The 15236-nt window shown below is 31.1% G+C and overlaps 1 protein-coding gene across 1 annotated transcript in view; it reads left to right on the forward strand.

Annotated features, from left to right (window-relative positions):
- Positions 1-15236, forward strand: part of LOC127737007 (uncharacterized) — a 50203-nt gene that overhangs the window by 19438 nt on the left and 15529 nt on the right. Inside the window, exon 9 of the mRNA XM_052247562.1 lies at positions 1578-1618. Within this exon, the coding sequence (XP_052103522.1) occupies positions 1578-1618 (41 nt within the window). The remainder of the gene's footprint in view (positions 1-1577; positions 1619-15236) is intronic.

The raw sequence follows: 15236 nt of genomic DNA on the forward strand, positions 1-15236 counted from the left end.
GTACCTTTCACATTTCAACATTGGACGTTAGTTATCAGAGGCCAATGTAAAAAAAAAAAATAAAAACGAATGACATTAAAAGCTTAAGACAATCATTAAGAAACATCACCCTTGTTTCGTACAAACATAAACCTAGTGAATCAACATTAAACAGATGTGGTTGAACTAAACCTTCCTCCAACCTGGAATTAAATTGAACTTTTCATTTTTAGAATGATTTCCAATCTTTACATAAGTGCCTATTGTAGCTTCAAAACAGTTCAGCTATTCCCAGTGTGACATTAAAGGAGTTTCATTTTTAAGGACAAGAACCTATAATGAAATTTCATATTAAGATTTACATATCTTTTTTCTTCTTTTAAATATTTTAAGTTACACCTATTAAAGTCAACAAATCTCAGATTGCATTTCAATTTCTTAAGGATCATATCTTGATTTGATCTTAATAAGCTATTCATACTATTAAATGACATATCCTACGGAAAGTAAAGAGAATTTACCGATCAATATTTGCAAAGTACAGTAATCTAGTATGCTCACACTTTGTATATAATCATTAAATATTTTTAAACCTGTGCAATAACGTTTTATTGTTTTTGTAGTGGTTTATTGTTATGTATTTAAAAGATTTAAACAGTGACAGTTTCACAAGTAAATTGGTGTCAATTTTGATTTTGCGGTACCCTCATATTTGGTTAACCACAGGATACAAAAGTTAACATAAGCATGCTAACCTTTCTGAGCAGGCTTATCACAAGATATTCTTCAGTCAATGATTATATATTCAGTAATAGCATTTCTAAAAGTCTCTGAGTAAGATGGATGATACATTATAAGTACAGTGGTGCCAGTATTATAAGGAAATCATGGTAAAAATGCAATGACTTGATAATGACTCCTATTCAACACATATTTGATTTTAAATGTTAATTTAAGTCATAACCTTCTTTTTGGACTTTTAAAATAGTTTGGTTCAACTCAATGAGGAAATAATGGAGTTTACTTAAAAAACAAATCTTCTATAAACAAGAAAGGTTTTTTTTCAGTTTTTATACTATGCAAAATTTTGCAAATCTATTTTAACAACTATGACAGATCTATAGAATCTGGTACTGATAATGATAAATAAAATGATGATTTTTTTTAAGAATAATATGTTCTAGCTGTTAAGAAAATTTTGTACAGCTACCATTATTTAAATATGCATTATTTTTAATACATCATGAAAAGTTTCTAAGTGCAATAAGTATAGGAGGAGTTAAAAGAACTAAACCTGTACTCTATTACCCAAAGCCAACATACATTAGAACTTAGCAAAATTTAGATTAACATTTTTTGCCAACTGACACAAAAACTGTGTGTTTCAGTGAAAGGTTGAAAATTCTGAGGCCCATATAATGAAATAATGACCTTTACTCTTTGAAAACAGTTTCTGGTTATTCCCATGTGTCAAAGGGTTAGCTTAAAAGTAGAAATTTTCATTTATGAATGCATTACCTCATACAGAAAAAATCTGGTATGTTCCCGAATTCCAAATTGAAGAATCACATATTCCCTTAGCATTTGTATTTTTCTAGCTGTTCCTACCCTACTTTTTGTACTATTCCAAAGTCAACAGGTACATGATAGTACATTTAAAGTCTTTGCATACTAACCAAATAACATCCTATTACACGACCTAGTTAAAATAGTACTTGATTTTAAATTTCTTAGGGGTTTTCTTATCATGTCTTTGCAAATTGTTAATCTCATCAATAAAACAATGAAACTAATTATGATCTACAACTTAAGAGACAATGATAGACAAGCATCCATTCAAATGGTCAACTCTAAATCTACCAGGTTATTGTTCATAAAACTTGATGTAATGATATGACTTTGTTAAAATTAATCTATTTCAATTTGTTTCACACTTGGCAAATTACCACGATTTAGCTTGGTCAATCTTAAACTAGGTTCTTTTTTTATTCCTGTTTTTCAAGATTAACTGTGACTTGACTGTAAAAGTTTCTCTCAAACTATTGCAATTCTTTAAAAATTCTGACCCAATTTTTGTCATCAAACCAAACTGTTCATTTAGTCAGAAATTTTACCAATTGATCTAGGAGAGCAATACTAAGTCTAGTCATCATTGTTAGTAGTGCTAGTGCAAAAAGAAACATTTACGATCATTTCCCACTGCATGTTTAGTACTAGGTTCAAAGTCATATTATAGGTACTTATATTCAATTCCTATTTAACTGTCAAATATAAGCTTTTATACACAGAGTGCTGTACATATTATAAATCTCCTATAAAACTATTGAAATAAAGGAAATTTTTCACACCTAAATGCAATTGAATTTTGAAGGTCTAAGCAAATCTTTTGCTTGCTAATCCGTTATCCTTATCTGTCAACCTCCCATGATCCCATCTCCTTTCATTCATTCAAAAACTTACTATATACAGTCAGTGTCATACAATAGTATATACTATATATGCTGTCAGTGTTATTAAATAGTATATAACTACAAAACGGTGATAGGTTGTGGTTTTGTGGTTGTTATTATGGTATGTTGTTATCATTCAAGAGCATCACAAGTAATTTTGGTATCAATTTTTATTTTTTTAACACTGTTATATTTGGTTAACCACAAGGCACACAAATTAAACCACAAAGTATTTCTAAATTGATGTGATAAGGATCTGCCACAAATAGATCATATATACCATGAAATGTATTAATAAAAACAAAAATGATTAAATGGTACCAAATATAAAAAACGAAATACAGGCTTGATACAAGATGACTAGGGCTTTAAAAGGTTACATAAGTATTCAATTTTGTGTTTTGGGGCCAGTTGAAGCCCGCATCCCGGTGCGGGCTTTTCTCACTGTGTTGAAGACCCATTGGTGGCCTTGGGCTGTATTCTGCTCTTTGGACGGATTGTTGCCTCTTTGACACATTTCCATTTCCATTCTTAATTTTTTTTTTTTTTCTCCCAGAAATTCATTGATGAAGGAACAAATAGCCTTGTCAGTTGTTTTGTCATTGTAAATTGGAAATTATAGTATTGACAACTGATCTTTTATAGTTTCTGTTTATAATTTCTTTCACATTTTTTTTCCATTCATAAAATTTAAGAGCTAGCTTGACATATTTAAAAGTTGACAACTGCCCTTTGTAGAAAACAGTATGTGTCTTTTGGTTGTCTGTGTTGATGGGTTGCTGGCTCATTGATGTGTCCTCTGCATCTCCAAAGCTACATTTAAAGTTTACTGTTTATAGTTGCTGTCTATGTGTTATAGGTTTAAATAATAGAATAATGTTAACAAAAACATTCCTTTGGATTCGTTTTGAAATTGCATTTTCATGCCGGTAGCAATCTTAGATTGATGATTGAATTAAAGCCATAAAGTTCCTGAAATTTATGAACAATATCTTGTTGTGTGTCAATGAGGGACATATGTCAAAACTGTATCTGCAGAGATATGCATTTCTGACATGATACCCTGATGTAGATTTGATTAACATTTCAGAAGATTAGCTTGTACCATTCTTGTGTTACCATGCTCACTTGTGTGCAAGTGTGTGAGGTCACAGGTAAACAAATACATAATTTCATTACTGAGGTACTGATGACAATTATGTATCAATATTGTTTCCTTTATCCTGCCCTATGAGATAAAACAAATGTTTTTTTTTCTAAGTTAGGTCAACGGAAAAAAACTGGTAATAAATAAAAATTGTCAAGTGTGACGACTCAAAATGTTGATTGAACAAGACAAGTGATAAATTTACACAGGTTAACTTAATAAAGAATATTCAGTCTTAACTACACTATAATTTTGGACAAATAAATAATACACTCAATTCAAATATGCATTTCGCCGTGCAGACACCTGACCTAACAAAGCATACGTCATTGGCCCATACAAATTATGATTGAAGCTTTAAGACAGTATTTTCCCACTATACATATACTGCGAAACACTGAAAAATATATTTGTATGCTGTGGTACAAGTGGTCACTTAGGACAGATTTCCTAATTTAAACAGAGCTCAATTTAAATAGTTTTCACTGAGATAACCTTTTAAGAAAATAATCTGATTATTTTTCCACACATCAAAAGTCTACAAATTGAAGGAATTTATGAACAACAATTTTCTTTAATAATGCATTACCTCACACAGTAAAATCCTGGTGTATTCCCTTTCCAGAATTATGAATCACATTCCAAACACATAAACATATTTGAACTATGCTAGCTTAATTTTATCAAGGTTTCCATACTGTCGGCAAAACTACTTTACATATCAAATACATTTTTTAAATATACTGTAATGACCCATTTATTATTACATACTGTTCCAGGTATTCAAATGATATTTAAAATGTCTAAAACAAAATCTTAATTAAAGTGGAACCCAAAAAAATTATGGATTTCTTTTTTTTAATTTTGCTAATTCATCCCTAAATCAAATCTTTATGCTTTGTTTTACTGCCTATCTACATGCCCTATTTGGCACAAGTACCCTATTGATTACATGTGACGACATTTTAAGGAGGTTAAAAATAAGGACTGGGTTAAACAAACAAAAACTTAACCTTGTTTAAATTATTAGTGCTTAATAAATAAATAAAATACAACAAATTTAATCAAACCTTTTAAAAATTAAAATTTTTATGATTTGTGCAACCCAGCCAAGATTTGTACAAAAAAATCTAGATTTTTGTTGTGGAATTTCAGACAATTTAAGGGAAGATCTACTGTAAATCAGTCAAGTCATGACTTTAAACATACTTAATATTTTAATAATAGCTGTATTTTGATAGATGTAAGTTCTTATTTTTATTAAAAACATATAATTCTTAAATCCCATACTAATTGTATTATTATTGCTTCAATTATCATTTAAATCTAATAAATGATATCCACACTTCAATACCTTCCAGATAAAATTTTTCATTAACTTATTTTCATAACCATACATCGTTACAGCCTTATTAACCCCTAACTGGAGAGGCCAGTCATCTCATAAAATACTGGCTTTGAGGTTTGGTTCAATTCTTGATTGGCTCAAACCAAAGACTTTACAATAGACCACTTTCCAGTTATGTCTTTCACTGGAAAAGTTCTCAATTATGCGCGCCTGTATGACGTCATTTACCAGATAGAGGGGACCGCCTGTATACTTGCACTACCAAAGTTCATTAAGCGTTTTTGTGATCGTCATTATGCAGTATAAACTAGAAATAATGTTTATTGCTTATGTACCTAATCACAATTCTCTAATGCAGCAGTGCTGATCATCAATTATAAGATTTTAATTTGCTGAACAATTTGTGCAATATAGCACATATTTTTTTCAACCTCTCGCTCAACATGGGAAGGAAGTGACGATGCCCCTAAATGCATGAATGATGCTCACTTAAACCAAAGTTTTTGATGAAAATAATAATCAACGAACTTGAAAGTGGTATGTTAGTATATGTTGCTGAGTGCTAAACAAACTAAGAGTTAAGATTAAATTGTTTTCATCTAATTCTATGGTCATTAGAAGTTTTATTTAAGACATTTTCCGTGATATACTTATTCATATACATAGGGTTAATATTCTATTTTATTTTATTTATTTTCAAACCCCATCTGGTATGGAGTATAGTTATTTAAGCATTTATTTTTAATGTAATATATCTAAAAAATTACTGTATAATTAATACTATATATATATGTATATGCTCGGAAACGGGCCCTTTAATTGGATTCAATAAATATTCTTATTCTTATTCTTCTTATTCTTATACACAAATAATAATATAATACTGTGTCGAATCCAATCCCACCAGGTGTACCATGTAGAAAGATGTATTTTTGCTGAATATTGCCTTGTGAGCTTGCATATTTGACTTATTTTAGCTATTGGACTGCCTATTTGACTTATTTTAGCTACTGGACATATCAGCAGAATTCAATCAATCACACAAACATTGTACCTTGAGATTTAGCAAGAGTTTTAGTTTCTCAGTTAGAGATTATACTTACTTTCCAGAGGTGGATTTAGCCCCCCCCCCCCTTTTTTGTGGGAAAAATATTGTTGATTATATAGGGAATCACTGAGGCATGACTTGAGCAGGCTCCCTCTAAGGCAGTCTTTATTCCTTTAGGCATATCCTCAGGAAGTGCTCTACAACTGTGTAAAGTTTCATCAATATCTGTCATGCCATTTAGAAGGAGTTGGGCTTACAAGGCACATAGACATACAGTCAGACAGGGTGATTCCTATATACCCCAAAAAAACTTTATATAAAAGAAGGAAAAAAGCTTGAGTGTATTAGGGCAAAGCAATCTTATCATTTTACTTTAATTGAAATAACCTGCAACCTAGCAATAACAGACTTTAAACACATATGAAGAAGAAAGTATATAATAATAAAATTAGAAGTAATACCCTACAGTACAATCAAATCATACTCCAGATTTGTTACAGGTTTTTTTTCCATAGGAAATTCTGTGTTGTTGAAATATTTTAAACCTCCCACTAATATGACTTCTAGCTCCTGTCAAAATATATTGTAGAGATCAAGACTGTCACTTTGATGTACCTTTATTATTTTCTAAAGATCTGCAGCTGGTAAATAATTTAAAAGGAGTGTAAAAAGAGAAAGGTGACATATTCTGTTGGTATTAGCACACTTCAAGAACTCAAGCTTGAATCACATAAGAAATTACGTCCTTCAGTATTTTGAGAATCAAAAGATCTGAGCAATGCATCAATAGGAACTGGTATCAATAATGAAATTACAGTCTAATTGACAGATCAAGCAAAATGATTTCAATTCTGCATCCTCAGTACTAATATACAATGCAGAAAAAATTAAAAACATAATGAAAAAACAAAACATGTATATTTTGATGGAAAATTTAAATGTATAAATTTACTTTAATGTAAAAATTGTTGAATAACATATTTTCATTTTATTGTTGAAATATCAGAACAAACTATTTATTCAGATACTTATGGTTAGAGCACTAAGCAAGAGTCATAAACCCTACACAGGTATCCTTAAGTAATTTGGTCTCATTATTTCAGTGGTAATTGAGAAGTAAAGTATTGATTAAAAAAGGTCACATTATATAACAAAAGGATCCCCTTACAAAAGTCCAAGTGATCTTAAGATTAGAAACTGAAAATCAGATAGACTTTCAATATATATCTTTTGAGTCATATTGACTATGTTGAAGATAGACTATGACTATTATGTCACTACATTTGAATTTAAAATATAAACAAACATATTTTCTCACTTGTAACCTTCGATGAAAACAATAAATAAAGGATTGGATCAATTATCCTTGAATTTCCTGTTTATGTACCTTGGAAATTTGCCAAAATGTCTAGAGCTATTTTTTAAATATGTTACTCATCACTATTTAAGCAATAACTGGAATGAGATTCAGCATTTTATGGAACGAGACTTTAAAAAAGGTGAAAACAACGACCTTATTGCTATTTAGTTCAATCTGGAAAAAAAAACAGTTACTAACAAGTGAAACTGCGAGCTACTGCTCACTGATGATACCCCCGCCCAAACATTTCGGTAAACAGGAAGTTGTTGAGTGATGAATCTTATGGTGTGAATAATTCACAACTTGTTCGCTATGTCCGTGTCTGTTGTCGCGTTTCGGATTTCGATGAATGTAATTTGTGTATAACTGATAAATTATTAAGTCGTTGATTGTGTTGTCACATATTTTAATATTCAAATAGTATGGTTCTTACAGAGATTTGGTATGAATAAAAACCTTTACCAAATTCTTTCATTGATACACTGATTTGGTTAGGAAGTTTGGCTGTACCAGTATAGTTAATATTAAAAACGGGACCTTATATTCTAATTTTTACGGTGTTGCTGTTTATAAAGCTCGTAAATTTAAATACGATCCATGTAAGCTATTTGATTCTTTGAATAAACTTATGTTAAGTTATCAATTTAACACAGTAGTAAAATGTTTAAATGTTGTTTTATTGCTACTAACAAAAACAAAAAGATTAAAACATAACTGAATATATATTGCTATATATGCAAGTCTAAATTGAAAACAACGTTCAAACCTACGATTGCGTTGGATAAAAACCGCAATTTTTATACGTGTGCATGCAAAACAAATTTCTTGTTAGAGGGGTCTCAATACAGCACAAACAACATTTTCAAAAAACCAAAAAAGTGAAAAAGTTTATTTTAACAAAAAGCATTTGACTAACAGGTCGAACAACAAATGTTCTTAAACCCTGCTGACTGCCATTGACGATTGCCAAATAAACGGATCACAAGGTGAAATAAATGGATCTTAATCATAAATTTAATACCAAACAGAAAACAATAAACTTGCGGCACAATAAACTTCAAGTGATAACGTTGATATTTAACAATAATTTACTTTAAGTATAGTTTGAAGCGTTCGTGTTGAAATTTAAAGTAGATTTTCTTGTGTACAAACAAACAAATATTTTATTTTCCAGTCACAATTATAAGAATTATTTAAAAAAAATAAAAAAGTTGTAGTTCAACCAAATATAATTTGATAAGTTATTTGAATGATTAACATTTAATATTTTTATGTAAATGAAAAAGAAATGGTAATATAATAATAATGATACTAGTAAACAAAATATATGTAATGACACATTGTTTATAACCATGGACCCTTCACCGAATATTTACTGATTGGTTGGTGTTTAACGCCACTTTCAGCACTGTTGACTATTTTGTGGCGGTCATTTAATATTGGTTAGAGAACCACCTTAAGCAGAAAAACTGACAATCCTAGTCAGCTAAGATTGGAGTAGAACACAACTGCCACGTGCGCGGCTCGAACTCCCGACATCAGTGTTGTGACAGGCTAACGATATAGTAATTGAATTACCTAGACATCTCGGCAACCGAGGCCCCTCATCGAATATGAATAACTACTAGACAGCACACCTCTTTATACTGATATAATCATAATATTTTTTGTTTGTTATTTTCAATGATATATATATATAGTTTTCATTTGAAGCTTCTAATTGCTGACAAATTGTTGAAATTGCACCAGAATCTTGCCTTCAAGGTGACAAAAATTAAGGCGTCGATTGACGATTTCTGATTACAAGAGAGAATCGAGATCGTTTTAAGGTGACGATATTTTCTCTTTCGATATATCAGACATAAACATGTGTAAGACCCCAGTTTAGTTGTTTGGTCGGCAGGGATAAAATTTACAATCTTACAGTTTTATTCTGGACACACACCATAAAAATCAGTTTCGTATTGATTGTCAAAAACACGAACATAAGTCAAAAATCTTCATTTAAGGATGTACTTAGGTGAAATTAAAAAAATCTAGAAATTAAGTCGGAAGTACATTAGTTAAGGAACAAAATAAGCTAAAAAATATTGATAGGTTATGGAGCTTCTTTTTCGAGATATTCAATTTTCAAAAAATGGCGGGAAAAGGCTGACTCGGACTTTTACCTTATATTTGCATTGGTATTATTTGGGTTTCAAATAGAAAAAAGGAAATCGAGAATCTACTTAAATTTTGGTAAATGACTTTAAGCTATTGAAGTCTTATATGAAAAGAAAAATGGGTGTTATGGGGCAAAATATTTTACCCTGTATCATAGGAAAAAAAACAAGGAGTCCGAACATCTGACACAAATTCCTAAACCTCACCAAAGTACATCCTTGAGCATAACTTCTATAAAGAGTCATCAAATGGTTTCATTAATTTGGCATTTGTGTAGATCTCTTTGTACTGCTGATCTTTTTGGCTGTTAACAGTTTTTACCTATTTATTATACTTTTAGAGATAATTGGCAAATTATAATAATTACTCAAAAACCCTCATTTAAGGTCAATAACTCCTAAAAACAGTGCTCCAATGGTTTCAGTCATATGTCTTTTGTGTAGATTTTGTACTGCTGATCAGTTTTGCTGTTTACAGTTTCTACCGATCTATTATGGTTTTCGAGATAATAGCCAAAACTCGAATCAAAACATTTATTTAAAGGCCAATAACTCCTATGAGTCATCCAATGGTTTTGATGATCTAACATTTGTTTAAATCTTGTATTGCTGGTCATTTTTGCCATTTACATTTTCATACCTATCTATTATATTTTTTTTAGATAATAAGCAAAAAAACATTGAAGTAAGCCAATATTCGTCAATCAAGGGTAATACGATAGTCAGTTAAGGGCACTTACTCCTTTAAGGAATCGTCTGATAATTTTTGGGGAAATAAAAAGTAGGTAGATAATGACATTCTGATTTTTCTCTTTCGATTATTTCTTTCGTGATTAATGCGTATTCCTCTTTTAGTCATGTTTCCCGACTGACTGGAATAAAAACACAAACTTGATACTAGATACCCTCATGCTATTTCATCCTATGTTTGGTTGCAATTAGTTCAGTAGTTTCAGAGGAGAAACCTTGAAAAAATGGACAAACTACGACGGACACAGCGTGATCACAAAAAGCTCGTATGGTTTTTAACAAGCAAACAATCCACAACTTTCAAATATATAAGCACGGAGACACACTTTACTGCAGCCACATAATACGAGCAACAAGCCCTGCACCCCTCTGCAAATGCTTTAGCGACCATTATCCTGGATCACATTTTTTTTAAATATATTTTGACACTTTTTTATATTGATTTAAATCGTTGAATTATAATGTTGTTGTTCGTTCACTATATCAAGAACAATTTTAGGGTCGTGTTGCTAAATATGCAATGCCCCGAACATAGTAGAACGAAATTAAAAACCTGGATTGCTAATGCCAAATAAACGATACGAGTCTTTTGTCACTGCTTGTAAACTAAATAGCATCCATCATCAATTGTATTTTTGTAGAAGAACTAAAACATTTACCCATTAACTGGTCACAGTATTTTCTTTTGTTATACATGTATATGATTCTGTTTGCAAGTCTTGGTTTGTTAGTTTTCAGCTGTGTATACGACAATGCATAGATACGTAACGTGTCTACATGTTACGTTCATATCTGCAGACTAAAGTCTTGAGAACACATAGCTTCCATTTCTGGTCTGATTTGATCTCTCAATCAAAAAAAGACAGAAACTAATAAAATGGTAGTTTAAAAAAAAAAATCCGGATTTGTAATCTGGGGATTAATTATTTTATCTTTTTTCTGTCAGCAGATTTATAAAATAAAAATATGAAATACAAAAAAATGTTAACAAGGCATCAGGTACAGAAGGTAGACAATGATGTTAAATTGTAAGAAAATCTAATATCATACAGGGAGAAGTTTAGACAACAGGAAATGGTGTATTGCGGACAAACATAATACCTAAATGTCTGAACTCTCATTCTAAGTGCAAATTTATCTTGTACTGCAGACTTTGTGTGAAAATGTAAAACGATATCTATTTTTTTTATTTAAAGTGCAAGCTTTTTTGCAACGTTACCATTACTCAACATTGCCGGAACCTTGTTTGTTAAGTTAAATTGTCTTACATCTCGTCTGATAACGATTTTCAAGGAAAGAGGTAGGGGCAGTTTCCCAGGTGTTTGTTGCATGCACTTGTCCAAATCTAAAAAAAATGTCATATCTTACTGGAGTTTGAATTTTTAAGCGTATTTGTCAAATATTTCATTTATTTTAAACAATTTTACCTAATTCAATAAAATAAAGATGTTATTCAGTGCTTAATGATGCTGTTGAAGAAGGAATTTTAAAGTAAAATTGCAAAATTTACACAGTTTTTGTAAAATTTTGCAACGAAGGACGTCTCTTACCAAAATGAATTAATTTCTTTCCGAAAGACAATAAATAGCATAATTTTTATCGTAATTTAACTTTTGGTTAAGAATATAATTATACACTATTTGGATATACACTAAATATTTCATAATCTGTCAAAACTGCAGTTTAGAGCTAACTTAAGAGTCTTTAATTTGGTCATATATTTTACATTTCACCTTTGCCCCGGCTTTGAAATTAAGTCAAAGTGATTTAGCCCTACCTCTTTCAACGTGACACTGTCAGATCGTACGTCTTTATATTACACAAGAGTCATATAAGGAACGTTCCATAGCAATGCCATATACATAATTTTTACAAGTATTCTTATTATACAGTTAAAGAAAGTGTTTAGAAATAGTTTGAGGTCGCGTCAATCTAATGTAGGTCCTTAAAAAGTTCGAATGATTTGCTAGTATGTCTCACATTCCATTTAATAAAATTCTGCAACGGCTTCAAATGAACACTGTTTCTGCATTTTATACCACTATTTAAATGAACCATGTTGCTGCACTGTATACCACTATTCAAATGAACCATGATTCTGCATTGTATACCACTATTCAAATGAACAATGATTCTGTACTGTATACCACTATTCAAATGAACAATGTTGCTGCACTGTATACCACTATTCAAATGAACAATGATTCTGCACTGTATACCACTATTCAAATGAACAATGATTCTGGACTCTATACCACTATTCAAATGAACCCTTTTGCTGCACTGTATACCGCTATTCAAATGAACAATGATTCTGCACTGTATACCACTATTCAAATGAACCATGTTTCTGCACTGTATACCACTATTCAAATGAACCATGTTGCTGCACTGTATACCGCTATTCAAATGAACCATGATTCTGCATTGTATACCACTATTCAAATGAACAATGATTCTGCACTGTATACCACTATTTAAATGAACAATGATTCTGCACTGTATACCAATATTCAAATGAACAATGTTGCTGCACTGTATACCACTATTCAAATGAACAATGATTCTGCACTGTATACCACTATTCAAATGAACAATGATTCTGCACTGTATACCACTATTCAAATGAACCATGATTCTGCACTGTATACCACTATTCAAATGAACAATGATTCTGCACTGTATACCACTATTCAAGTAAACAATTATTTTGCACTGTTTACAACTATTCAAGTAAACAATTATTTTGTACTGTTTACCACTATTCAAATGAAAAATGTGCTGCACTGTATACCATCATTCCTCTTCCTAATCGATAAATTCTTCTCAATCTTCCCGTTTTTTCCATATAGCAGAAGTTAGTTTCTTGTTCTAGGTCTAAATTTGTTATGTTCTCCAATCCAATAGTTTTATTCATCTGATTAATAAATATATCCCCTTGAAATTGAAATTAATGATAATACAGAGACTTTAAGTCTTAGGTAGTGGTCCATATAAGAATCATGCAATATCAAAGTTTGTGATACGCCTCATGAAAAGCTACACATGTTTATTTTTGTCAGTCATTTGCAACATGGATGTAGATGAAAGGAATGAGGGATATTTTCAATTTACTGCCTAACCAGCAGAGATAATTGGCAAATATTTTACAAAAGATTCTATATGATATTATTGGAGTTATCTCCCTCACTATGAGTTTTATAACGCATTCTATAGAATGTATATCTCACCTGGAAAGTGTCCATATGAAAAACTAACACCACTGTCCCAGGTTAGGGGCGGGTTGAGCGCTCACAAACATGTTCAACCCCGCCACATTCTTTATGTGCCTGTCTCAAGTCAGGACCCTGTAGTTCAGTGGTTGTCGTTGGTTCATGTCTTTCATATTTATTTTTCGTAAATTGTTTTGTTATAAATTAGACCGTTAGTTTTCTCAATTCAATTGTTTCATATTTTTCAAGTCGGGGCCTTTTTATAGCCGACCATACGGTATGGGTTTTTCTCATTGTTGAAGGCCATACGGTTGCCTATAATTGCTTACATCCACTTCATTTGAACTTTGGCGGATAGTTGTCTCATTGGCAATCATAACACATCTCCTAATTTTTATATAAACACATGTACGAATTTTAACATAATTTTAGATTCTAAATAAAGATTTTATAAAATTTTGTGTGTAGACTTTCCACCCATGAATCACATTTTGCATGATTGTTATAGAGACAGGTACTTAAGGACTTTTTGCAATCAATAATACTGGAAGACTGAAAAGTAGGATATTGGTATATGACAAACGCTATATTCCTATTGTAAACTTTGGCTTCCCATCATTTTCAGTAGTAACATCCTATCTTCCACAGTCAATGGCGCATCTCTTATGATAAATTGTGAAAGAGCTTGTAATTATTACTAAGAATTCGCTAACAGAGGTGTGTTCTTACATCATTGTACATTGAAACTTTGTACAACAACACAGGAGTTAAACTGATGTCCGGCACTGAAGTAACAAAACGGACATCTCACGAATTACGTAAAATATTTTTTTAAATAGGCAACACTAAAAAAAAATAAGTCATTGGATTTTCTGTGTTTATAAAGATATAACCAAAGAAGCAACAACACTGAACGTATTTGTGCAGAGGTTGAGGGTTAGTGACGAAATCAATCCTTACAATACCGAAATAATGTCCGTAACGTCCGTGAATGAAAAAAATATATATTCATTTTAGTCAGTAAGTGATAATTCTGATATCCGTAACTTTGATATTTTTATAAGAATTTTTTAAGAAACTTTTTAGGATGACATTCATGACATTCAGTATAAGAGGCAATTATTTAGCATAGCGAATTATTTTTCAAATTGTCAAATTCCTTAACACTCAATATACTATTTAGAAGAAGGTCTGAGTAGATGGAAATAACGCTCCCCAAAAAATACAAATACCGCATGAACTCATCCTGAAATATAAAACGGGAATATATTACAAATTTTTAAGAAAAGACATTATCTGCCGCCATAAAAGAAAACAAGTTATCTGTTGTGAATCATAACATAGTTTTTTTGTTATTTTTTAAATCACGGACTTGAGGGGTCCGTAGGTGATCCATTCGACTCAAAATTTGTGCCATCTCCAAAATGCTCCCTTTTACAGTAGCAGTCTTTTCCCATCTTCCAATCCCGGTCAGCATAGTTTGCATATCCTTTTTATTTGATATACTATTAATTTAATTTTACTATTATTTTTTCTCGTCTGAATATCCAGGATTATTTTCATTGGACGTTAATGGGAAAATTCGCGATTTTTTACTTATCATCTTATTATGTACATAATACCTTAAAAAACATATTCACCAAGTTTTATTTGGATATGAAAACTAATAAAGAAGAAAATCGGGATTTATTACTTTTATTTATTCAAAATTCCTGACTTCTGTGACGTAGTTTAAGTCTTTTTGCATGCCGGGAGTGGAATTAACCTCATTTAAGTCTTG

Source organism: Mytilus californianus, unplaced genomic scaffold, assembly GCF_021869535.1.
Source record: "Mytilus californianus isolate M0D057914Y unplaced genomic scaffold, xbMytCali1.0.p SCAF_4, whole genome shotgun sequence".
Taxonomy (NCBI): Eukaryota; Metazoa; Mollusca; class Bivalvia; order Mytilida; family Mytilidae; genus Mytilus; species Mytilus californianus.